Source organism: Peromyscus maniculatus, chromosome 7 (assembly GCF_049852395.1).
Source record: "Peromyscus maniculatus bairdii isolate BWxNUB_F1_BW_parent chromosome 7, HU_Pman_BW_mat_3.1, whole genome shotgun sequence".
Classification (NCBI taxonomy): domain Eukaryota; kingdom Metazoa; phylum Chordata; class Mammalia; order Rodentia; family Cricetidae; genus Peromyscus; species Peromyscus maniculatus.
The window spans coordinates 55,435,201-55,461,078 of NC_134858.1; the positions used below are offsets into that span (position 1 = coordinate 55,435,201).

At 54.3% G+C, this 25,878-nt stretch overlaps 1 protein-coding gene across 1 annotated transcript; it reads right to left on the reverse strand.

Moving 5' to 3' along the window:
* Positions 1 to 1,489: 1,489 nt before the first annotated feature.
* On the reverse strand, positions 1,490 to 25,771 carry Loxl1 (lysyl oxidase like 1). Its single transcript, XM_006971502.4, has 7 exons — positions 24,127 to 25,771; positions 10,602 to 10,710; positions 7,240 to 7,377; positions 6,617 to 6,773; positions 5,963 to 6,058; positions 3,940 to 4,055; positions 1,490 to 1,807 (listed from the first exon to the last, which is right to left on the reverse strand). Exons 1-7 carry the CDS (start codon positions 25,310 to 25,312, stop codon positions 1,801 to 1,803), a joined length of 1,809 nt encoding a protein of 602 aa, XP_006971564.1. The 5' UTR covers positions 25,313 to 25,771; the 3' UTR covers positions 1,490 to 1,800.
* Positions 25,772 to 25,878: the final 107 nt, after the last annotated feature.

The window sequence follows — 25,878 nt, forward strand, 5'->3', positions numbered from 1 at the left end:
GCCATTTACCCTGGCTGGGGTTCAGATATCTGGGTTCCAGTCCTGCTCGCCTGTGGTCTCACATAGGCTCCCATCATGATCTAGGAATTGAGGACCTTTGACTCTACCTTCTGGAGTCCTGACTTGAGTCCTGGCTTACTCCGGGGCACCTAGAGAAGAATGGCAGGGGCCGGTCTAAGGTTGCATCTCTGAGGTACATGTGGGCAGAGGGTGTCATGGACAGTGATCCAAAGCCTAGGCTGCGTCTGAGCTCCTGCTCAGTCTCCTGCTCCAGCCCAGGTGTAGAACGACTGGCCGCGACACCTACCTCATGCCAGAGGAGTTGGGTCCTGATGCCTGGGCTGATGATGCCTGGCCCAGGCACTCCATAGGCTGGGTCCAGGAACCTTCAGGGAGGTCTTCCTAGCAACCTACCAGAAGACCTCGCTGCCAGGGACCTTGCTGCCAGGGACCTCGCTGTAAGAATAGCAACAGAGCCCAAGGCGGGGTGGGGGTGGGTGCGGTGGGGGGGGGGGTGATGGCTTTGAAGGAGCTGAGTCCAGATGGGCTGAAGGACAACTGCTGATACCGTAGCTCACCTGCTACCTCCCTGTAGCAACGCCTGTGTTGATTCTCCACGCCAGCAACTTTGCCAGGCAGGAGAGCAGTTCCACTTTATTGAGGATGGAATCAGAGGTGCAGTAGAGCATGCTCGGCCCAGAGTCAAACAGCTAGACCTAGCCCTTTGAGCCAACTCTCCTCCCCTTGCCCACTTGTGTTTCTCCAGGGTGGCAGAGGCAGGTGGTGGTGGTGGTGGGGGAGATCTTGAGGGCTGGGGTGGGAGAGGAGAAAAGGAGCTGACATTTTCTTTCCTCTTCTTCCTGGTCCAGACTGGTATCCAGGAGTTCTAGGTATCATCTCCAGGGAAGGACCGATCTCCCTCCTCCAGCACTCCCTCCAGTCTCCGGGCCCCCCTCACTACCCCTGCTGCATGCCATTCCCTCTGCCAAGAATACACGTGTCCTCTCCCTTTGGGGAAGTGGCCCTTTCCCACTTTAAGACTTCTCTGCCCCTCCCCGGGTAAAGAGTATACCCTGTAATCGTATGGGTCAGGGCAGGGCCTAGGGTTGTCCCGAAGGTACCCAGCACTGTGAATGCTGTGGTTAGCTCCCAGTCCCGGATGGCAGTGGTGAGGCTACAGGCTGAGAAGGAAAGAAGGGCCAATAAAGGGTGGATGACTGAGGGGTGGGTGGGTGGGTGGGGGCCGGGAGCGGAGCCACATTTGCCCCCACTCAGTGAGATGGGGTCCTCTGCCCAGGAAGACAGCTTGGCCTCGGGCTAAACCCCACAGCATTTCCATGATGGATGGTGTCTCGGAGGATGGCTGGAGTCCTGGCAGGCTGGCAGCCTTCCCACATGTTCCTACACAAAGGCTGGAACCTTAGACCATCTCTCGGGCCTGACCCAGCTGTGGTCCACCCAGCCACTAGGCCAATGCAGAACTCCAGACTAGAAAACCCTTGTTTTATTCAGCACCTGGGCAATCTTGCTGTGTGGGATGGCCAAAATATAAAAATTAAAAACCAACAACAGACAAAACGGTGTTGTAGGAGAGAGTTAGGTACAAAATGGGGCCTGGCATCCAGAGTCCCTGTGGCTTTGGTCCACGTTCACTCCCTGAGGCCGGCAGGGAGGGATGCCCCAGCCGCCAGCTGCCCTTGCCCTTAGGCTAGGGGACTGGGCTTCTTTGGAGAGGCTGCCTGGGAGCAGGGCCTGCTTTTTAAGGAGAGATGAGGGGTAGGGAGTCTGTCCACTCAGAGATCAGGACCTAAGGAAAGAAAGAGTTGGTTAATGACATGACATGTGAGGTGGCCCGCCTCCCTGATAGACTCACTATAGATAAGGTTCCCGAGGTGGGGCAGGCAGAGGTCTCCATCTTCCCCAGGAGTGTGGGCTCAGGGAAAAAGGACGGGGCACTCAGGCTTCCAAAAGAGGTCCTTCGGGGCCTCCCACCTCTTAGAGCACAGTCCCAGCATACCTCCGGCCGGCTGACCCAGGGTCTAGCTGCTGTTGTCAGGAAATGCTACTCTGGTTGTTACCTTCTAATTCTGACCTCCCGCTCCCTTTTTTTTCCCTTAAAAAGGAGAAAACATTTCTCCCTTCCCCTCTTCAGGAAGATGATGGAAACCCACGTGTCTCAGTCCCGTGGCCTTTCTGGGAACACTCTGTGCGGCTTCCTGTGCACACTAGCCCAGCAGCCTGCCTGTGGTCAGGGTCACGGGGACACACTAATAAGACCTGAGGCTTTCCAAGCACTTATGTAAAGAGGTCTTGGAAGCGAGGGCCTTGGCCTCCACAGCCACATGCCTTAGGGGAGCACAGAGGTGGCCCAGATGCTTCGGTCTACCCTCTAAGGGCCCTGATAGTGCTTATGGGGTCCCCGTGGCCGGGGACACATCCTCATGGGCCTTGGAGCAAGAAGGCATTGGAAACTCAGGCCTATGAAAGCCAAACTTCCTGTGCACAGCAGGGCGTGGCCATTTCACCCACTTGTCCTGTCCTGGGTGATGGTAGTCTGATTCTACTCCCGGGGAACCTGATCTCTGTACCGAAGTAGAGGTGGCAGGACCCATTCTTTCAGATGAGAGCATATGAATGGGAGTGATAGTTAGCTTTGTGGATAAAAGAGCTGTCTCTAGATGTAGTCTGGCCCTGGTCACACACTGAGCCCTGATCCTGATCACTCACTCAGCCCTGATCCTGGTCACACACTATGCCCCAATCCTGACTATACATTGAGCCCTGACCTTGATCACATACTCAGCCCTGATCCTGTTCATACACTCAGCCCTGATCCTGGTCACACACTCAGCCCTGATCCTGGTCACTCACTCAGCCCTGATCCTGGTCACACACTGAGCCTTGACCCTGATCACACACTCAGCCCTGATCCTGGTCACACACTATGCCCCAATCCTGACTATACATTGAGCCCTGACCTTGATCACATACTCAGCCCTGATCCTGTTCATACACTTAGCCCTGATCCTGGTCACACACTCAGCCCTGATCCTGGTCACACACTCAGCCCTGATCCTGGTCACACACTCAGCCCTGACCCCACAGGCTTAACCTCTTATACTTGCCATCCTTTGACAAGCACACGCTTTGGGGTTAAAACGCCTCTCGGGGACTTGGAGTTTCTACAGTCTGACCTCAACTGACGAACGCAGCTTAAAGCTCTGGGACATCTTTAGGAGAAGAATATCGCTTTGATCTAAACAAACATTTTAAAGTTATAGGGGGTTGAGAGGGGTTGTAAGTTTGTAAGCAGAGGGTCTCTCTGCAAAGTACTTGCTGGAAGGAAGGCTTCAGGAGACTGAGTTCCGCTGGCCCTGCTTAGCAACCGTATACTAAAAGCCCAGGCCCAGATTCTATTAACTTTCTGTGTGACAGAGAACTACTCCTAACCTGGGGTTATTTAACCCAGTCCCCTTGATAATGACGCCAATGAGCATGCCCACTGTTCTGAGTTCCTCCATGTGCTGGAAACCTGGACATGCTGGCACCAGGCCTAAAGCCTTCATGCCCAGCTTACGTGGGAAATGTGTGAAGAAGGTTCTTCTGAGAGCAAAGGTGTTATCAGAGCGTGAATCCGCAGACTAGGATTGCAGAACCTGTGCACTTAACCAAGCATCTGCCTTCTGCCAGTTTCTATCTGAATATCCTAGGGGGTCACAGGATTGGACCCCATGTCAATACCCCATAGCCTGAGTCCCATCATGAGCTCTCATCTAGGGGGTTGGTGCAGACAAGGGTTTTCCTTCTAGATACATCCATAGCTGTATTTGGCCACCAATGAGCCAAAGTACAGGCGTCTTAGGTATTTCTGGGAGTCCTGCCTGCTTCCCAGGCAGGAATGCGGTTGGGGGAGGAGTCAGGGGGTGGGCAAACACGTACTGGACAATTTTGCAGTTTGTTGTAGAAACGTAGCGACCTGTGTAGTGGATGTTGCATCTCACTACGTTGTTGGTGAAGTCAGACTCCAAAACAATGTACTTGGGGTTCACGTGCACCTGGAGAAGAGAAATGGAGAAAAGGGGCCTGTCGGGAAGCTGCACCCCATCTGGTCACCAAAGAAGGCAGTGGAGAGGCAGACAGACAGAGAGGGAGACACGGAGGTGGAGACAGATGTGGGGGACAGAGATCTGGGATCAAGAGACAAAGGTGGGAAGGAAGGGAGAGATGTCATTCAAGAAAACATCGACTGTCTTCTCAGCAGGAGCCAGGAACTTCCCCAGAGCCAGAGCTCATTCCAGGAGGGCCCAGCAGAGGGCACTATTGCCAGTTTCTGCCCCAGAGAATACTGTATGGAGGGCTGGACCAGGGGGTCAACACCTGGTCTACTCGACTCCAACACTCACAGCTGTTTAACACATATCCCTGTCCAGGTGACCTATTGAGGGCCAGACTGATGCCAGGGTATTTACCGTGCCCTGAAGCCAACATTCGTTGAGAAGACAGCCCAAGCGTGGCCTGTGCTCTTTGAAAGAGCTACAGAGACAAATCATGGCAGGTTGGATTGGCAGGGGTAGGTAGGCACCAGTCACTGCAGGACATTTAAGAAGGAATGCAGTTGAGCTGGGTGCGCGACTCTGTGATAGAGGGCCTGCCTAGCATGGATGGGCCCCATCTGCAGGCTCTCTCTCTCTCTCTCTCTCTCTCTCTCTCTCTCTCTCTCTCTCTCTCCCTCTCTCTCTCTCTCTCTCTCACTCACTCACACACACACAATTAATTAATTAATCAACCAATTAATTAAAAAACCAGAACTTTAAAAAGAACAGGGCTGGAGAGACGACTCAGCTCTTAAGAATGTTGACAGCTCTTCCAGAGGACCCAGGTTTTGGTTCTCGGCACCCACATGGCAGCTCACAGCCTTTCATATTCCAGTCCCAGGGGATCCAGGGCCATTTTCCAGACTCTGGATATACTTCCCACGCACAGTGCGCAGATATACATATAGGCAAAACACCCATATAGAAAATATAATTAAAAAATATTAAAAAGAACAGATGTTACTTGAAATCTTAGTGTACTCTTCACAGCTTAAACTATGTACTGTTTATATGGTCAGTTTGCCCACTGCCTGGAACCCAGAGGGGCTTTTGTTAGTCTTTGGTGAGTAGCTCATCAGGCAGGACTCACTCACAGGCACCCTGTGGAGCAGAACTCGGGCTTCTGTTCTGTGTTTTGAGGGCCACCTCTCTACCAGCCTCTTCCTGCAGGAAAAGCCACCCCCCCCCACCCCCCCCCACCCCCCCCCACCCCCCCCCCGCCCATGGCTCTCCCTACCCTGAACTTTGGTATGGAGCAGGTCTGAGAAAGCTGACAAAGTTATCTCCACCCTCCATGTGCTCACGTGGAGGAGCTAAGATTTAACTTCCTGGGGTCAGGCCCTGGGGACACGGCCCTACACTGTGTGTGGGTGTGCCAAGCTGAGCTGTGTGTCTTCAGCACAATTTTCTACTTGTCCCAGTACCAAAGGGGATGATTGATGGGGTAGGATCACACCACTCCAATTAGCAAAGAGGGGTTCCTGCTGGAAGAAATCTTGGTCACAGACACTCTGGGGCTTGGCCCATGTCCTGCAAGGAGCTGGGAGCCTTCCATTCCATGCATGGTAGGATGGGCTAACTGGCTCTCTGGGTCTTTTGTCACTTAGAGATGATGATGTCATCATCACCTCTCCTGCAACTACCATGGGGCTGAGGATTCCTTGGGGCCTTGAGCGGGAGAGAAGCATGTGCGCTTGAGAGACACAGGACCAGAGAGGAACATAATCTCAGATAAGATTGCAGATGGCAGCCCAGCTGAGCAACTGGGGAGGTGGGGTCAGAGCCAGAGAAGGGAGCAACTTTTAGAAGTGGGAGATGATGCGCATGGGCATCAAGTTGGAGAAAATGTCCCAGACTGTGAGGCCCACCTTGAGGATGTAGTTCCCAGGCTGCACGTCAGTTATGTCAATCCACTGGCAGTCAATGTCTGCATTGTAGGTGTCATAGCAGCCTGGACTCAGGCCCTGGGGAGAGGGGTGAAAGGTCAGTTGAATCTCAGAGCCACCCCATGCCCATCCAAGGCAGGCAGGCTGGGGCTTCTCCCTCTGTGCTTCCTTCCTGGCCTGGGCCCACAGTGGTTTGGGCCCTGGCTGAGCCACTGTTTGGGTGAGCCAAGCAGAAGACGGAGATGCCAATAGGCAGAAGGGGCATGAAGTGAAGGGTCTGACGCTTGAAGATGTTTGACAGAGATGGCCGAAGAAAGGGATGAAAAGAGATGGCCATATGGATGTTTTGTGGATGAACCTACAGAAAGATGGTTTGGGACAGACCTTTGCCCCTCTTTAGGCAAATGAGACATGGTGTTATCTAGACTGTGCGGCAACGACCTTTTATCTCCAGGACAGACAGGTTCAGATAAGGAGAGAAGAGGCTTGTACAGGGCCCTGTGATGTCTCAGGACTGGCAAGAAGGTCCTCAACCAGAGCTAACTGGGCACAGCCTTGGCGCTTGCCCGTTCTTTGCTTGGCGGGCCCACTCCCCATCCAGCTACTCCCGTGCCCACCCTGCCACACCAGCCCGACCTGTGTGTGAGAGGTGCACGCATAGCGCTTGAGGTTGCCAAAGTCACAGGTGCTGTCCTCCAGGCAGAAGCTGGCCTTGTGCCCCTCGGCCACTTTCTTGCCCGTGGCTGCATCCAGCAGGTCATAGTGGCTGAACTCGTCCATGCTGTGGTAATGTCTAGGGGAGGAGAGAGAAGAAGGCCTAGTCTCCCCGGGGCGTCCCTTCACACACCCCGCCCCCTCATGAGATGAGCCAGATGACTTCTGAGCCACTGAGCCCTCCTGTTCTGAGTCCCACGGGGTAGCATCTCTGGGGCTAGGTCACCTCAGAACGCCACCTCCTCAGGCTCCTTACTTCTTTTCTGGACTCCTTCCTGTTCCGGTCTGCCATGGGCAAAACCCTGCATTCTAGACATTTCCATCCCTTACCAAGGCTGGTCACTCTACGGGGCCCATCTTTCAACTCCGTTTCGCTGAGGGTCCCTGGCCAGCCCTGCTTTCCTAGGGCAGGAACAAGCACCTGCATCTCCCAGCATGCTAACGGGGGGGGGGGGGCATGCTAATGAGGGGGAGGGGGGACGACTCAGGCACCTAGGGCCCTGGCCCGGCAGAGGAAGGAGCAAAGGCAGGTCAGTCCCACTCACTGGTGGCAGCTGTGCCATTCCCAAGTGTGGCGTGGCCGGTTGGGGAGAAAGTCCGCTGTGCCCTGGTTTTTCACACGCTGAGGGAAACGCAGCAACACTCGGAGGTCGTAGTCGGTGGCCTCGGGGGCATAGGCTGTGCTGTGGGGACAGGCAGGGAGACTGGGATGGTCCTGGGACACCAGGAGTCAGCGTATGCTAACTACAACAGGCCCTATGTCCAGCCACTGTCCTCCCAGCCCCCTACTGCCCCATAGATCCTGACATTTGACCCCTGCATGACAGTGAAGTCTGGCTTCTTCTCTCATGACACCACCCAGACCTGGCTGGCCTTCTGTGTGTGACTGGCAGCTGTTAACAGACTCAGGCCACAAGCTCCCAGGCAACTCAGCAAGGGACAGCACCCACCACCACCCTGGGAGCGGCAGGGGGTCCCATAGAAATCTCTGAAGGATAATTTAAAAATAAACAGTTCTGGGCCGATGACATCAGCCCAGCTGGTAGAGTGCTTGCCTTGAAAGCATGGAGAACCGAGTCCAATCGTCGGAACCCCAGTAAAAACCCAACCATGGAATTGTGTGCTTCCAAAGCCAGCACTGGGGAGGTGGAGACAGGGGGAATCCCTGGAGCTTGCTGGCCAGCCAGTCCAGCCTAACTGGTGACCTCCATGCCAATGGAAGACTCTATCACAAAGGAGGTGGCCAACATCCTGGAAGATGACATGCGAGGTTGTCCTTTGGCCTTCCCTTGTACATGAACACACATCACCTGCACACATGCACACATACTAAAATAAATAAATAAAACAGAGCCTAACAGCCATAACTCAGGAATGTCTAAACTCTTCCTTCTTCTGGGCAGAGCCTTAACTGGTGTCCAAAGTATTCCATGTCTTTCGTGTGTGACTGAAAGTCAGGCCTGAACATTTTGGGCTAAATCTTCATGTTTTCCTGGCCCCATGTTCCCCTGGCCCCATGTCTTCATGTTCTGCTCTGCTACAGACTGAGCACCAGCTCCAAGGGCTGCTCCCCCTTAAGACTTCTCTCTTTCCCCTCCTCCCATGCTGTTTGCATGGCCATAGCTCTAGAGCTCATTAAGCTTCCTAGTCCCAATTCAAGTCCCTTCCTCCAGGAAGGCTGCCATGATCATTGCACTTTGAAGCACCTTGGTTTGCCCGAGGGCTCTCGGAATACTACCTACGGCTCACCCTGATGTCACACGCACCCTGGGCTGGTGCAGGTGCCATCAGACCATCTCTCCCTGCTGGCCTGGCTTCAGGACCAGCAATGTGCTCTTTCCATTCTAGAAGGCTGTTCTCCATTCTTATGTCACTTTAAATTCCCATCAGAATCAGGGAAGAGAGAGAAAAGAGGGATTTCTTTTGTGCGAGGACACGGACACACACACACACACACACACACACACACACACACACACACACACACACACACACACACCGGGGAGCCTGGCTGCCGGTTCCCTTCCTTCCAGCTGACCACTGACAGCTGTCCTGGCTGGCCTCATTTGGGACTGGGTTGTGAGGCCAGAGGCGAGAGGTGGCCCATTGTGGGGATTAGCTCTCTCTGAGAATATGTCTGGACAGCAGGCAGCTCAGACTCCTGTCTGCCAGGACGTAAGGCCCTTGGCCCTGTCTGGAGGAGGCTTGGAATCCGTCTGTGTCTGGGTTGAAACAAAACATCCTCCTTGCCTGTTTGGTGAAATCCTGCCCTGCTGTTCGGCTCAGAACACCGTGGGAAACCAGCAGGATCTAGCGTCTAGGCCCAGCTTGGCCACAGGCTGGTGGTGAGACTGAAGCAAATCCCCTCCCTTCTCTGGGTTCAGCCTGCAGTGTGGGACCTGGCCCAGGGCTCCAGCCCACACTTGAACTGACTGTGGAGAATTCTCCCACTGCAGGGCCCCAGCTCCGCAGGCTGCAGGCGGTTCTGTAATCCTCTACCCAGCCTTCCCGGAGGCCACATCCCTGCAGGCCCCTCCTTCCTTGACCTTACTCAGCCCCAGCCCTACCCTCAGTCCCAGAGCTGTGCACCCAGGCTCTCACTCTGTTCCCGCAGCGGCCTGTTCAGATCTGTCGTTAGAGCCTGGATGAGGGGTCACTCACTCCAGGCAGATAGAGAAATCACCCTGACAGGGGACAGGCTGCATTCTCCTCACCCAACTGGGAGCTCAGGACTGAGCACTTGAGATGCTCAAAAAAAAAAAAAGTATTGAGAATTTGGCTTTAACTAAAATTCAGACTCGTGCAGTCCACCATGGAAACTGAGCCCTTATCACTGGAGAAAATGTCAGCAGAAATGGTGTGTTCTCTTCCCAAGGATACAAGGGACACAGACAAGGCCTGATGGTCAGTCAGGTCAACTGAGTGGCTATCCATGCATGGTCCCCCAAATAGGGACACCTTGCCCGTCTGTGATAATATAAGGGACTTTCACCAGAATGTCAATCAATTGCTCTACCTATCACTCTGATTAGTGTTATTTTAAAGACAGATGGTTTTATCAAAGAAGCTGTAAACTGAGTTATATGCTGTTGAAAGTTCTTTATCTTACCACAGACAGACGAGAGAGTTTGTGGTCAGCTAATCTGAGGGGGCACCGGGCTAAAGGTCTAAAATGAATAAATGTTGACATTCCAAAGGGTTTCCTAGAGAGTAAAAGGTAAGAGAGTTCACATGTAAAAACAAATAAACAAATATATTTTTTAAAGTGGGCAATTAAGGGGAAAAATATGCTTTTGGCATTCATGTCCAGAAGAGCAGCAGACTAATGTCCCCTTTAACCAGGTCTTTTAGGGCAGGGAGAGGAGTCCAAAGCACAGAAGCTGAGCAGAATATGAACTGCTGATAAACCAGAGGGGAGTGAAGCAAGAGCAGGGTGGGTGTGCTTCCTGTCTGAGCCGAGGGCAGTGGTCTCCTCCTCTCTCCAGGACAGTACGTAACTAAGGCCTCACTGTCCTCCATGCCTACCCATCCCCTGCTATGATCAGACGGGCAACCTATCCTCACCCTGCGGCCCTCCGCCCTCCATCCAGAACTTCCCTGACACCCACACTGACCGCTGGAAATACAGATAGGATCAATTTCGGTTCCTTCGTGGTACCTTAGTTTCCTAATGAAGCAGCCCATTCTGTCAGGGCTGGTGTTAAGATTAATGTCACAGTGTTGTAAAGGCCCTTGTGGGGAATGTGCATAGGCTGAGAAGAACCCACTTCCTCCCTTTTCCTTACCCCTTGAGCCAGGCAAGATGGAGGCCAGGGCTCTGAGAGGCTCAGACACTTTGCCAGGCTCTGGGTAACTCCCGTGGACTATCGCAAGGCCCTCTGGTCCATTCACCCCCAGCTCTCCTTACCTGGCCAGGCACTTCTCCTCCGCTGCACAGCGCAAGGAGTACAGATGGGCTCTCTGCACATATGTGGATGCCTGCACGTAGTTGGGGTCCGGGACCAAGTCAGGGAGGCCTGGAGAGAGCGGGAGAGGAAGAGCACAGTACCAAGAGGGTCAGACCATTCACTGCCGGCTCCAAGGACCTCCTCCACCCAACCGCTGGCCGTTCCTCGTGGTCAGTGGGTCCTGGGTTCAAGGAGGTCAGCAGCAGGTTAGCTGCCTCTGCAGCTTGGTGGCGTGGGAGTAGGGAGACACCCTAGAAGATTTGGAATGCGAACAAGACCCAGGAACTGGAAGGAAAAGGGGTCTGGAAGGTGGAATGGCATGTCATGAGGAGAGGCTTAGAGACGGGACCAGGGAGACGAAGGAATTTCCTGGCAGAGCTGCTTCCTCTGTCCTTGTTCCCAAGACCTTTGCATACCAGCCAAGAGACTGCTCTCACCTCTCTAGGCAGCCTTCTTCGGGGACCACCAGGACAGCCCCGGCTTATGGCCCAGGGTGGGCCCCAGAAGGTTCATGGGCAGAGCTAGGTGGGTATTAATAGGCAGGAGGAGATGGGCAGGAAGAAAACACTTTCCCTGGGCCAGCAGAATTCTCAGCCTGGTGCCAGCTGAGCTGTTCAGGATATGTTCTTCTTGGCGTCTGCTGCCACTTCTGGCCGTCAGACTCTAAACCAGCCCACAAGCATCCCCTGTGGGCAACCTCTGGTGCCCAACCTGAGGGAGGGCCTGGCTCCCAACCCTGCAGGGCCCAGGGGAAGTCTAAAGATGGCTCCAACCTTTCTTTGTGACCGCGTGTTCTCTAGGCTACACCAGGGTCAGGGGGCTTCCCCTTTTTTCTTCCGCCTGTAAGAGTCTGAGTAAGTTACTGGGAATAGGCAGGAACATGGGCAGGTAGCAGACCCATCTCATAATGGAATAAGGGCAGAATGGTCTTGATGTTGGGAGTGAGGGCACAGGTGGATGGGGGACTGGTGGGGGGGATCCTTGTTCTACAGATAACTTACAGAGGGGGGCCTGGGGCTCCTAAATTCTCTCTTCTCTCGGGGCTTGGAGATTCTGTCCGGTAAATGATAAAAAGAGACTGTAAGTTCCTTCTAGCATCTTAGCCCTCTGTCCTTGGGGAATGCGGAAGGGTAAAGGCAGGCAAGGAGGGGCTCTTGAATCATGGGAAGGGGCTTCTAGGCCCCCTGTTTGCCAGTGGTTCCCATCAGCTTAAAGGTCCCGACAATGAGGCAGACAAAGGGAAGTCTGGTTTCACAGCCTTTGACAGAGGTGTGTGCCTGCACACACACACACACACACACACACACACATCCCTTGGGCCCCTGCCCTGGAACTTTTCTCCCTGGGGCCTGGCCCTCAGGGGCAGCCTGATCTGGGCAGCCAGGGTGATCTCACCTACTTGGAATGGAGAAGCTTAGAGGACAGGGTGGGTGAGGATGAGGTGGCTCCTGGCAAATGGGGGACTTCTTGGCCAGCCTAGGCTCTATGACATGAGCCCCCTGGAATGTTTGCAGTCATTTCCCGAGGGACCCTAGGGACCTCAAACCAGCTGGGAGACGGTTCTCATCCACTGGTTCCCAGAAGCTTCTGGAAGGGGGGTAGGGAAGAGAGGAGGGGTCCCCTCTCCCCACCCTCTAGCAACTCAGCAATAGGTAGGCGTGGCCACTGGGTTTAAGCCTCGTGGGCCCAGCATTCAGCACCAGACAGTCTGCCGCTCCCATCCCAGGCCCCGTTTCAATAAATACCACCCAGATGGCTCCACAGAGCTTTCCTGGCCCGACCCTCCCTCTCTAGGCTGCTTCATGAGCTGGCTGTGCAATCCTGGACAGCCAGGAGAGCCAGGGTCTGAGGCTGGGGCACTTGGGGACAGTTATACTGCTCTTGTTCTCTGATTGAACTTGATCCTGCCCAAAGAAGGAGCCCAGTGACCACACAGGAAGCCCTGGCCCAGGTTGTACAGTGAGTATGGATTCTGGTCACACACTGAGCCCTGACCCGGGTCACACTTTGAGTTGACCATGGTCACTCACCAGGCTTTAACTCTCATCACATACTGAGCCCAGATCCTGGTCACATATAGAATCCAGAATCTGATCACACACTGAGTCCTGGTCCTGGTCACACATAGAATCCTGATTCTGATCACATACTGAGCCCTAGTCCTGGTCACACACAGAATCCTGATTCTAGTCACACACTGGACTTAGACTCTTATCACACACAGAGCCCTGATTCCAGACACATTGAACCCTGATCCTGGTCTTATTGAGACCTAACCACTGAGCTTTGATTCTCATCATACACTGAGCCCTGATCCTCGACACCCTGAACCTGGATCTATCAACATCTCTGAATCTTAGTATTGCTGTCCTCAGTTTCTTTCTCTAGATAGTAAACGAAAGCAATGTATTAAGAGGAAAGACCCTGCAAAATGAACTGTTTTGACATCAGCTGTCCTTTCTGATTCCAATGGAGCCTTGGCGTAAGCCCTGGGGCTGCTGGGAGGAATTATCTGGGGAGCACACTGGAGAGACTACGGCAGGCTGCAGGCCAGTCTGAACATCCATTCCCGGCTCTCACTTCAGGCAGCCTCCCCTGATTAGTAGTGACATTGTGGAATGCACATAATCCTACCTCACTATTGGGGTTTCCTTATATTCCTCTGGGGATTCCTTCTGTTCAGATCGGGGCCTCTCTAAGGGCAGGGCCTGCATCCTACTCATGGTTAGCAGGCCACATCCTCTGCTTCTTTAATAGTTAGGAGCTTAATACACTACTGTCCACATCCATGTGTGCCTATCTCTTTAAGATCCGCGGGCATATCATACCTTTGGAAGTGTGAGGAAGCCCAACTAGAGAGGGTAATGGATGTGTTCATATTCATACAGTGATTCAGGGCAGTCTCAGGAGATCCTATGTCTCAGCTCCCTCCTGTCATTCTTCTTTTTATAAAAATAAACTTGGAGAGCCGGGCGGTGGTGGCGCACGCCTTTAATCCCAGCACTTGGGAGGCAGAGCCAGGCGGATCTCTGTGAGTTCGAGGCCAGCCTGGACTACCAAGTGAGTTCCAGGAAAGGCGCAAAGCTACACAGAGAAACCCTGTCTCGAAAAACCAAAAAAAATAAATAAATAAACTTGGGGTTGCAGAGATGGCTTAGCAGTTTAGAGCACTTGTTGCTCTTGTAGAGGACCTGGGTTCCATTCCCAGCCCCCGGATGGCACCTCACAACCATCTGTAACTCCAGATCTAGGGGGATCTGGCACCATCTTCTGGCCCCTGTGGGTACTGCACACACATGGTACACATACATGTAGGCAAAACACTCATACAAATCAAATAAAGAAATGCAAACAATGGACTTCCTTCTGAAATAGGCTCTACCCACAAAGGCACAGATTTTTGTGTAGTTTGGCAAGGTTCTGACAAATGTATGCTGCCATCAACTACCACAACAGAGCTAAGAAAATGTCCCCAACCCTGGCACACACTGGTAGGGTTTTTAAATCACTTGTAGGTTGGTTTTGTCTGTTTTAATAGTTACATGAAATCATTCCTCTCATGATTTTAGCATTGTCTTTTATTTTGAGCACTACCGGAGTCCCTATGACTCACCTGACCCCCCTACCCTAGCTGTCCCCCCCCCATCATGCTCTTGCTGTCCTGGGAGTTCAGAGGCCTGGTCTCCCACCTCACCCTCAGGACCCCCTGCTGAGGTCCCAGGGAGTACAGGCCCTTCCTTGAGCTGGTATGTTTTTCCAGAATGGAACAAAGCCTCCTTCTCCAGGCTGTGATCCCAGAGGACATTCTGACAGCAGCCAGGCTTGGGCTCCATTCCCTTTGTGGGGCTTGGACATGGGGGAAACTTGTACGATGACTGAAAAGAGATAAAAGAAGCTTTGCGTGGAGGTTGGCAGGTACAGAGCTAAGGGAGTCTGGTCTGCTGTTATTGGCTTACAGGCCACAGGCAAGCTGGTCAATGGGGAATGAAGTCCAGGTATATAATCAGCGTGGTCACTCCCGTTCCAAAATGGGTCAAATTCAGGGGTCCTTGATAGCAATTATGGGATATAATTCTGAGGTGGGGTGGGGGTGAGATGTGTTTTCCAACAACTTGGAGTCTGTCACCCAACCCTCAGGTCTGGACCTGAGGCTAAAAACGTGGTTTCTGATACTTTTCTGTGAGACCATCATGTTTTCCTAACTATGGAGAATGGGATAATTTTCATGTCTGATTAGTTCAGAAAAAAACTGGTCCATGGTCGGTGTACAGCTTCTCTCACCTTCCCTTAGGCTTCCTCCAGTCTCTAGGTATGTCCCAGAGCACCTGCAGATCTTTATGGACTGTGTAGTTCGTGTCAGATGGGGCTGTGTTTAAAACACAAATGAGAGCTGGGTGTGGCAACCCACGCCTTTAATCCCAGCACTGGGAGTCAGAGAAGGGTGGATTTCTGAGTTCGAGGCCAGCCTGGTCTACAGAGTGAGTTCCAGGACAGCCAGGGCTATGTGGTTCTAGAAATGGGGCAGGCGGAGGGCAAGAACCCAGGTTCAGTTCCCAGCATCCACACGGCAGCTCAAAACCATTTGTAACTTCAGTGCCATGGAATTTTATACTCTCTTTTGATATCTTTGGGAATCAGGCATGAATGTGGTGCACAGACATACATGTTGACAAAATATTCATATACACAAAACATATATGATAGTCTTACAGGACCTGGACTGTATCTTGATTTTTTTTTTTTCCGGTCACTGTAAACCTTCAGGACCTTGTACACAGCTAAAGAGGAGTCTGCCTGTCCCATCTGACTGTCTCCTGGGAGGGTGTGGCCTTGAGCCCTGTTCCACATACAACACAATGAATGGCTTGACATGTTCTTATGGGTTTGCTGAGCACACATGACCAGCTAACAGGGAACCTACAGCCCCGTTCAGCTTCCTCTCTAGGCTTCAGGTTGGAAGTGGATCAGAACCCAAAGGCTGTGTGGACAGCCTTACTCTGCTGTCCCCTCTAAGGGTGGCTGGGTCACTGCTGGCTGAGCTTTGCCCCTCATGTGGTAGACTTGTATGTGACCCTCTCCAGGCCTCTCTCCCTCCATATGTCTGCGCGGATCCCCTCGTCCCCCAGGCCTGGAGCCCTGTGCCAGGCCCCTGTGTTCATCCTTCCCTAGGAAGGGATGCGCTGTCCACAGCCTGGGCCAGGATACTGGGAACACTGAGTCAGAGGACAGCAAAGACCCTTGGGATGACCAAAGCCCAGGGCTCAGCTGGGGAGGGCCTGGGTGTGAGTGAACTAGGTCCCAAGCCATTATTCAGGCAGACAGAGAGCTGTCCAGCCATGGTGGGCCCCTAGGCCAAGACAATGAAGATCCAGCCCAGGGAAAAGCCAAACATTGCATTTCAGCTTTGTTCTCAGAGAGTCCTCTGTGGCAGCCAGCATGCTATGCAAAGACTAGCCACACTGATTCTTGAAGCCAGCGACCTCAGGACAAGCCTACCCTGTCCTCCTGTCCTAGGGTAGGTCTGATGCTTCTAGACCACTCCCGTGATGGCAATGACCATGAGCCTCTTCCTGGGCAGAATCCAAGTGGGGTCTTCTGGTGCCTAAGATTCCAGAGGTTAGTTCGCCACTGTGCTGATCTTCCCAGTGCACTGGCCCATTCCCCTATGTGAGTCTGTTGCCCTATCTGAAGGATGCAGGGAAGACTGAACTAACCGGCCCTTGTGCACAGGTTGGATGGATCCATAAACACTTGGAGATAAAAATACTTTTTTCGGAGCTATTCAATCAATCCTCCAGCCTTGGGCAAGAGCCCGAGACCTCTCCTGACCTCAGCAGCCCATGCTTCAACAGTCAGGAAATTATCCCATTGGCTGACCCAAACCCTTCCTGCCTCGTTAGAAATCTGTTCCCTCCTGCCGAGTATGTGTGTGGGCTTGTGCATGTCTATACCTCACCTGTTTTCCTCCAGCTTTGCGGGTTCTGTGGGGTCCATAACCCTCCCCTGGCATCTGTGTTCACTAAGCCTCTGCTGCTGGGGCTCTCAAAGAATGGGAAGTGGAATCCAACAGAGCCCTAATCTCTTGAGCCCAGGACTGGAGGATAAACACAGTCCAGCAGAAACCCATCAGTTGGTTGTGAAATATGTGCTGAGTGGGATGTTTTGGCAAGTGAACACAGACAGACTCCAGAGGAGCCCCTAGGTGGGGAAAGCGGAAAGCCCTGCCCGGCTCAGACTTGAATAAAGATGAGCCAGAGTGGGTCAGAGCTGGCAGCTCCCAAACCCAGGAAATGATTAGCTAATAATTGGAACATTAAGTTGTCAGCACCCGCCCAGAGGTGCTCCACCTGTTCTTGCTAGCTTGCAGGCAAGGTAGCTACCAAAGCCTCTCTGCCCCATGGTGAAGCAGCAATTCCAGGCTGGGAAAGAGGGCTATGATGGCTACAGAGCCAGGTCTAGGACCTTCAATGGCTCCCAACTGCCTCAAGGGTGGAGCCTAGACATTTCAGGATGGCAGCAAAGGCCTTCTCTGGTCTGTCCTTAACCTGCCACTCCAGAACTCTGAATTGTAAGTAGCAGTAAGCAGCTGCATAACACCGCAGCTTGACCTCTCTACCTCTCTGAGCTCACTGTGTACTTCTGTGCATGCATGCCTCTCCCCTACTCATGGCTGATTCCGCTCACTCCGGGGTGACACCATCACACCATCATTAGGTGCAGAGCCCACCTGTCAAGCTTAACTTCCTCTCCCAGCACCCCGATTCCTCTTACAACACTCACATCCCTACCTTTCTTCCCCACCACACCCCCCCAGCACAGCCATTAGCTGCCTGCAGTGGCTGCCTAGTGTACAGTGTAAAGGCCGGGGACTTCACAGTGTCCTCTGTTGTCTGAGCCCTGTTAATCTTTCTGCTCAGTCTCCTGTTCCATCTCTGTTTCCACTTCACTCAGCCTAAGCACGCTGGAGCACACTTGCGAATTTCATCTTCGGGCCTTTGCACTGGCCACACGCGCGCACACACCCACACCCACACATCTGTGATGTGCTTCCTACAGATGGCTAAATGGCTCCCTCACATGCCTCCTTCAAGTCTTGGTTTAGATGTCACCTTCTTGAGGCCTGTGGTGGTCCACCTCTGAAAACTGCTCCCTTCCCCCTACTCCTGATCCCCTTGGCTACCTCTACGTCATCCACAGTGCCTACCACTTTACCTACGAGTTATGTCTGTAAACGACAACATAAGGTCCAAAAGGCAAACATTCCGTGTTTCTTCTCATTCATACCCAGGTGTAAGTGCTCAGCACGCAGTAAGGTGCTAACATACACCCGCCAGATGACTACACATCTCAAGAGATGCCATCTACAACATCTACAATCCTCAACTGGACAGGAGCTCCTGAGAGCAGTCGGGTTTATGGGCAACGTCATCGTCTGCCTCCACTGAGCTGTCAGCCTGGGTATCCCATACGTACAGTAGGAAGCTGGGAGCTGGACACTTAAGCCAGGTGTCTGGTTTCTTACAGCTTGGCTGGGAGTTAGAGAGGGCAGGAATGGGTCCAGGGCACTGTTCACCTACCTGCTCAGGAACCAGCACCTGCAGACACTCAGTGAGCAAGGGTGTGAGAACCTGTACCCACAAAGACTCTGGGATCACCTGCCTGTGGAAGACTCTCTACATGGTCAAGCAAAGCTTCTGTTAGTTCCCCAAAACCCTTTTACTTGGGGCTTGGGAAACGCATGGTTCTAGTTGGCCCATGAGTAAGGGAAAAGGGTGGGCTGTCTTCTACAGTTTGACACTTTTGAGGGCACTGGCCTTCAGGCACTCTCCTTCCTGTCTGGCATCCTGACTCCCTCCCCACTTCCTGAAAAACAGATTCCTGGTTTCCAGGGACTTATCACAGGCGGGGGAGGGGCAAGGGACCCAGGCCCAGCCCTTACTCTGTAATCCTGAGCCCACACAAAACACCCCTGGGTCCAGCTGCAGCGGGGAGGAGGCAGTTAGGTCAGGCCATGGGTGGGAATAAGGCTCAGCCTCTTCTTTCGGGGCTCCTGCCCCCGCGGCTGCTCCACAGGAATGCTGGGCACAGGAATTGGAAGCAGGTGTGGGCCGCCTGGCTGGACTTCTGGCCTCCAGTTCCCTCCCTCTCCTGCTTGTTCTAGCCACCGCCTGGGGAGTTTTCCATGTGTTCTTGGCTCGCGGAAAGGAAGTGGGGTTGACTCCAGCAGGGTGCTCAGGGGGAGAGGTGCCCATCCTGAGTCCAGAGACCTCTGAAGATCCCCCCCCAGGGCATCAGGAGAAAGGAAACGGGGGGGGGGGGGGGGAGTGTACAGAACTCTCTAGCTAAGCCCAGCAGTAGCCCGGTGCCTGCAAAGGCACTAAGGACTCTACTCCCACTTCTAGCTCTGCTATCAACCCCAATAACTGGGGGGAGGGGACAGTGTCTCAACCTCAAGGCAAAAACAAGACAAAGCAACAGCAAAACATTGTGTTTCCCCCCTCCAAAAGAGTCACTGAACACTGCGTTAGGTGCCACTGTTTTAAAACACTTCCCTGAAGGGGAGAGCAGAGGGAGAGCAGGGCCTCGAAAGGGTAGACACCCTTCCTGGGTCCAGCTTGACTGCTCACGACTGCGGCCTTGGCTTCTCTGAGCCGAAGCTCCCTCCTGTATGAAGTGAGTGATAACACTATCCTCTACTGTAACAATACCTAAGGTTGTTGGGTGGCTTAAACGAGAGAATGGGAAGAGTGCTTGGCAGAGCATAACTCATTTATAAGCAGTGGCAGCTGCCCTCAGACATCTGTTTCAACAAGAGCCAGCTCCACAGAGACGTCCAGGCTGAGGGCAGGGGAGTGGAGGCCATATGAGAGGGTCGTGAGCCAGGAGACAGGAAGTCTGCCTGGGGGAGGCTGCCGGGAACCCTGTTTGCATCCTCAGACATCCACACCCTTCTCTTGCTGCCATTTACCTATATGGCCCTCTACAACTTTCTCTGTTCTAGCCAGTACCCAAATTAGCAATTGAATGCTTGAGTGCATGAACAAACGAATGAATGGCTGGATGGATGGATGAGTGAAGCTTGCATGATATGCAGTAATACATAGAAAAAATGAAAAACAATGCGTGGCTATGAACACAGGATGAGTTCATATGGACTCGAGTCCCGGGTTCACTATCAAAAGTCAGCAAGTGAGCCCTTCATCCTGTCCACGGAATGGGGCAATTCACAGCACCTGGCTGCGACCTGAGGATTCAAGGAGACCAAGCGGGAAGTCACTTGGAGGCTAACCCTCACCAGTGAATGCAGAGGGAGAGGCTGTGCCCCAGAGATGATGCCCAGCTGGCAGAGGGGTGGGGCTCTTGTCCTGCCTCCCATTGCTTATCTTGCATGGTGTCACTGTGCCATCTTTCTGGGCTCCCTCTTCTCATCTTCCTAGGGCCTGTGATCTGTGTCACTGAGAGCTTGTGGGAACAAATGTAATCATGAAATCCCACATGTAGGTCACAAGGCTCAGAAGATGCACGCGGTTTAGCAGGCTGCTACTCCCTCTCTGCCTGGAGGCTCTGGCTCTGGAAGCTCGCTGGGTGGGAGGCCTCTGTCTTTCTGTGCATCTACTCTAAGCGCGGTGGAGGAGAGCAGAGGACCCAGAGGGGAAGGCAGGCTGAGGAAACAGGGCATTAGGCTCAGGTGGGTGAGGGGTGGTTGGGGTGAGGGCAGGGAGCCAGGGTTGCTCCCAGGGACTGAGGGCCTCTGCAGTGCGGGAGGCTGGTTACCTTGGAAGCACCCTTAGATGTTAAAGGAACATGTGGTCCCAGAAGCAGCACAATGGTGGCTGTGGATGCCTGAGAAAGAGCAGGAAAGGAAGGGAAAAGAAAGGAAGAACCTTAGATTCGGAGATGCTAGGTGCATGTGTCAAGATCCAACTGGCCTTGTCAAGCCAGGAATGGATGACACACGCCAGGCAAGGCTGAACAGCCATCAGGGGTGCCCTGATGGTCAGCCACCTTTGTGACCTGTTCCAGATTCAGGGGATATGTCTTTCACAGACAATGGTACTGTAGAAGCCCTGGACTGACGAGGCAGGCCAAGTTAGAAGGGGAGATCCTGGGAGGAAAGCCATGGTCTTCTGGGACTGGGGGCATCTCAGCACTAAGACCTCTAGCTCAAAGAACATGGGGCTGTGGCAAGCAGGGGCTGGAGCAAGGATGCTGGGAGAGGAGGGCCTGGCAGCAGTCTCAAGGAGAGGTGGCATGGGGGGTTGGCACAGGGCAGGGGACCTAGAAGCCCTGGGAGACAGCCAGCCACTCCCTAGGCCTCTCTGAGCAGATGTGTTGTGAGAGATGAATGAGGGATGTGAACCTCTCTGGGCCTCCATAAACCCTTCTTCACCTTGGTGACCTGTTCCGGCCTCGAAGACAATGGTACTGCAGAAGCCCTGAGCAGCCCAGCACCCAGCATTAGAAGAAAGAGGAGAAGGCTGCTGAGGCAGAAACGGAGTTCGGGACAGACACTTGGAAGCCACATACACAAGGGGGGACGTGGGCGGTGCTCACATGTGTTTGGTGTTGTAAGGACAGATCCACACCCACACACAAGCACAGGCTGCCAGAGCTGGGCCTCAGACCCCTGAGTGTGTGGCCAGGAGGGATGAAGTCAGCCTCGGAGGATCCGCCCTGGGCTCCCACACCAGGCCTGGGGGGCTGATCTCAAGTACATGACTTGGACTTCACTGGGCTGGGATTTTCCATGGTCCTAGACTAGGAGGGTGGAAGGGAGGAACCATTATCAGGGGAGTGTAATGTCCCTTTTCTGGCCTCTTTGGGGGCCCCACACTAGCATGTACCCTAACTCCGCCCCCATATCCTATTTCCTCCATGATCGGGGGAGGGGGATCCTAGAAGATGCTGATCACTATCCCCTGCACAATGCTTGGGCACCTCCTCTGAGAAGCCCTCTCTGAGCCTCTGGAGCGGAGACACTCAGCATTCATTACAGATGTTCCTCCTCCCCAGTCTGATTCACTCCCAGCTCCTGTGATTTTGTTTGTTTGGTTTTTGTTTCTGTTTTTCAAGACAGGGTTTCTCTGTGTAGCCCTGGCTTTCCTGGAACTCACTCTGTAGACCATGCTGGCCTCGAACTCACAAAGATCTGCCTGCCTCTGCCTCCTGAGTGCTGGGATTAAAGGCGTGCACCATCATCATTCAGCCCAGCTCCTTTGATTTTTGAAGTGAAATAAATTCAGAACCCCATGCAGAGCTGAATTATGGACATGTCAGAGTGGGTGAGGGAGACCCTCCTCTCTGCCTACCTCCCACAGCGTCTGCTCCCAACACTGACCTAGTCACACACCAGTGTGCTCTCTCTGATGTGCTTCTCTCAGGGCAGAGTCTGAATTTGATGGATGCCAGCCTGGGTACCAAGAATACTGCCTTGAGGGGAGAATCACATGTGATCCAAAATGAACCGTGGCGCTCTGGGGCAGGAGCTGGAGCCTGCTGAGCACCAAGCACCCCACTCCAGACATTAGCCTTGCCCTGTTTGGTCGTTCTCTGAACCAAATAACTTCCTTGAAAATTCACAGGCCACAGAGGGGCCCTGGAAAACCCACTGGCTCAAGGCCCAGATGTGCTGTCCCTGGCCTGCCTCTGCCAGCCTTGTGGCATTTGAGGCCTTGGTTTTCTCCTCAGTCCGGAGGTGGGGCCCTCCTGGCTGAGCTCACCACTGAGCTGAGGTCTTGCATTCTAAGAAAAGCAGCCACAACAGTTAAGCACTTGGTAGGTAAAACACCCTCTCCTCCGAGGGGCTCCTGGGGCACGTCAGCACAAAGCCATACCAGCCTGCTGCAGGCGGTGACATGCTGGTGACCAAGGCCACCGTGCATTGTCACCATTGATGTTTGGCATTGCATTGTAGAGGCCCCCCACCCCCCTGTTCCGATTCACCCCCAGCTCCTGTGGTTTTCAAAGTAGGATTCAGAACTGAATTGGACCCAGGGCTATGCAGTAGATATAGGAACACAGTAGGAACCACCCTACCCTCCAGGCTCTCCTTCCCCTGGCCTTCAGCCCCATGAGGCCCCAAGCGGCAGCTCTTCAATTAGGCCATCTTGTCTAGATTCAGCATTTATCCGATGCTGACAGAGGCTGAGGAGCCAAGGCTGGGCTGGGCACCAGCGCCCTTGGGTCACAAAGGCTCATCGTCACCTGATAGCCCTGGTATAGAAGCCCTGGTATGGAGCAGAGAACTGTGGGCCGAGGGCACTGCCCTCAGGGTGTACCGCGTGTGCGTTGAGAACTCAGTGGAAACCTTGACCGGAGAGCAGACAGCCCTGTATGGACAGCATCAGCAAGGGGATTCTAGGACAGCCGAGGACGGGCTGATGGCCATCCAGCACTGGCCAGACACAACAGTTGGCCCCTGTCTCAGTAACAGCACATGTGGAAGCTGCCCATCTGGCGGAGGAAGACTGCTCCACCCCGACCCTTGTGTGCAGATGACCTGGCCTTCCCAAGAATAGGTCATAGCTTCATCCCCGGGGAAAGCCAGAGGGTGGCCTGTCTCCAGACATTTCCTGGGACTCTCCCTCAGAGCCAAGATGAACGTGAAGATTGGAGCTTTGGCCTGGGTTATGTTCTAGGGAACACCAAAAAAGCACAGTAGCCAAGATAAGTAATATTTAATGTGATATTTTTAAAAAGCAAAATCAATGCAAAAAAAAATCTACAATGAACAAATATCCTGTTTCAAATAAAGACAGGACCCATATTGATTTTTCAGTTTGTCTCAGGTTATGGAACCATTACTGAGTCTACTTAAAACTTGGACATATTTGTTCATAACAGATTTTTAATGCACTGAAACATTACTTATCTTCATTATTCAGGTTTTTTAGTGCTCAGTATGCCCTAGCCAGTGGGCTCTGGCATCCCAGCCTTATGGGCTCCCCTCATAGGGGTCTGCAAGTTATGTTTGTTCAAGTGCTGCCCTTGGCCCTTCACCAAGGGCCAGCCACCTCACAGAGGCCCGGCCATAGGGGCACTGCTGTACCTCTAGAAGCATCCTGAAGACCTCTTGACCCTGAAGGTCCATAGTGCCCACGGATCCTTGCCTCACTCTTTGCATAGGCATAATACAGTAACTTCTAAGAGTCATCGGAGAGTCCCTGACTGGAAGAGAGAGAAGCTGGGACAAGGGCTTTCCCCCACTTTCCCTAGTTGACCCCAGTGAGATCTGCAAAGTACTTCTTCAAGCCTGGCTACTCCTTCCTTGATTACCCCAAAGCCAGAGTCAGAATGCAGGCCTTTGACCCTGATGGATAATGGATGGATTCAGGGCAGGCTGGGAAGAGAGGCACACCGCTGTTCGCTACAGGGCTCTTGTTCGGCCACTACTTGGAGACCTTTGATGAGAGATAGAGGACCCTGGAGCACCCCTGAAGCAGCATTCACCTGTGACCAAAATGTCAAGCCAAGGACGGTACTCACCGCGACCATTCTGGTTGGGTCTGTACACACTACCCACGCTGAGCCGGCCCTGTTGGGCGCCGTTCCGCTCCCCACCCGGTGAGGGCGCATCAGAACTGCGCACAGGCAGGTAGGGTGGCTCCAGCACGCGGAATGGGGGTTGTGGCTCCACCGCACGCGGAGGGACGTAGGCCTCGGGAGGCACATTGGCTGCATAGGGAGGGTACCAGCCGAGGCGGGGATCACCAGCGTAGGTGCCACCGGCCCCGGCGGGGGCCTGCGCTGCGTCAGTGCTGGGATCAGGGTAGGCCTGCTCGAAGCCCGGGGTGCCTTCATTGTACAGGCTGTGCGAGTAGCGACGGTCAAGGCCGTCGGAGGGTTGGGGCTGAGGTTGAAGCTGCGGCTGGGGCTGGGGCTGCGGTGCATAGGGCCTCTCTGGGGCTGGGTAGTAGCCCTGGGCCGGGTACTCGGGCTGCTCCTCGCCGCCACCGCCGTACTCCTCGTAGCGTGCCCGGGGTTGGAAAGGATACACGACCCCAGCCGAGGCTACAGCCGCGGCCCCCGCGCCCATGCCGCCGCCCGCACCGCGGTAGTACACGTAGCCCTGTTCGTAGGTCCGCGACGCGGGGTCGTAGTTCTCATACTGGTTCACGTAGGGCGCCTGCGGGTAGGGGAACTGCTGCGGGTAGGAGGATGGCTGGCGGTAGGTGGTGGCGAAGGCCGAGGCCGAGACGGAGGAGGAGGTGGAGCCCCCGTGCCGTTGCTGGGAGACAGAGGTGCGAGCCCGAGCCATGCCTGTGCTGTCCCCGACGGCCACCTCTCGCCAGTTGTCGGGCACCTGGCCGAAGCCGAATGGATGCCGCGTTTGACCGCGCACAGTGTCCGAACCCACGCGCCCGGGCAGGGGCAGGGACGGCGCCTGCCGACGCCGGGGTCCCCCTTGGCTGCGTCGCTGAGACGTTTGGGGCGCGCCTGCCAGCAGCACTCTGGAGCTACTCTCTCCTCGCTGGGGCCCCGCGGGCACGTACTCAGAGCCCGAGTTGAGCAGGCTGTACACCTGCCCGTTGTTCTCCCACTGGATCAGTTGCCGCCAGCGTCCGGGATCCGAGCCCTGTCCTGGCTGTGCCTGCTGCCCGTGCACCAGGACGCACAGACAGGCGCCCCACACCAGGGTCCCCAGCTGGCTGCCGGCTCCGGCCAGAGCCATCGTGGCCCTTCTGCAGAGGCCAGGTGGGCAGAGAGGCTCTCAGGAGTGGGCCCCGGTACGTGCTTCTCTTCCCACGGCCTCGAAGACAGGACGGCTCCTTGCCTGCCCAGGCTCTAGCTTTGTCCATCCTGGCCTTGTCCCGAGCGGGACGGCTCCTCCGATGACAGCATTTCGAGGCCAAGGGGTCAGGGCAGGGCAGGGGCGGTGCCCAGGGCTGCACGAGGCTTTCCGCAGGGCACGGGCGGGCAAGACCTCCTGGGGCCCTTACATGGCCAGCCCCACACTGGCTGGCCGCTCGCTAGGCTGGCGCTTTCCTACTCTGAATGAATAAGCAACAGGCTGGAAGTGTCTGGAGGTTTCAGGAACCTGGTCCGCCTGCTGGGGCCTCCTCCGCGGGGCCCTATGGCCCGCCGGGTTTTAGCTATGTGGCCTGTCCCACAGAGCAGTACTCCCTCAGTCCTTGCAGCTTCCAGCCAAGCCACAGACCTGCCTCTGAGGAAGGGAATGAGGCAGAGAGGAGGAGGGGGCCCCTAGGGACTCAGCTCTGTTAAGTGAGGTTTCTGGCG

Excerpts from the sequence above, each read along its gene's own strand:
- Loxl1 (XM_006971502.4), bottom strand. The coding sequence starts at position 25,312 with ATGGCTCTGGCCGGAGCCGGCAGCCAGCTGGGGACCCTGGTGTGGGGC. Across the intron at positions 10,711-24,126 it reads ACCCAACCAGAATGGTCGCG|GCCTCCCTGACTTGGTCCCG; the intron begins GTGAGTACCGTC and ends CGCTCTCTCCAG. Across the intron at positions 6,059-6,616 it reads CGTGCACCTCTCACACACAG|GGCCTGAGTCCAGGCTGCTA; the intron begins GTCGGGCTGGTG and ends CCCTCTCCCCAG.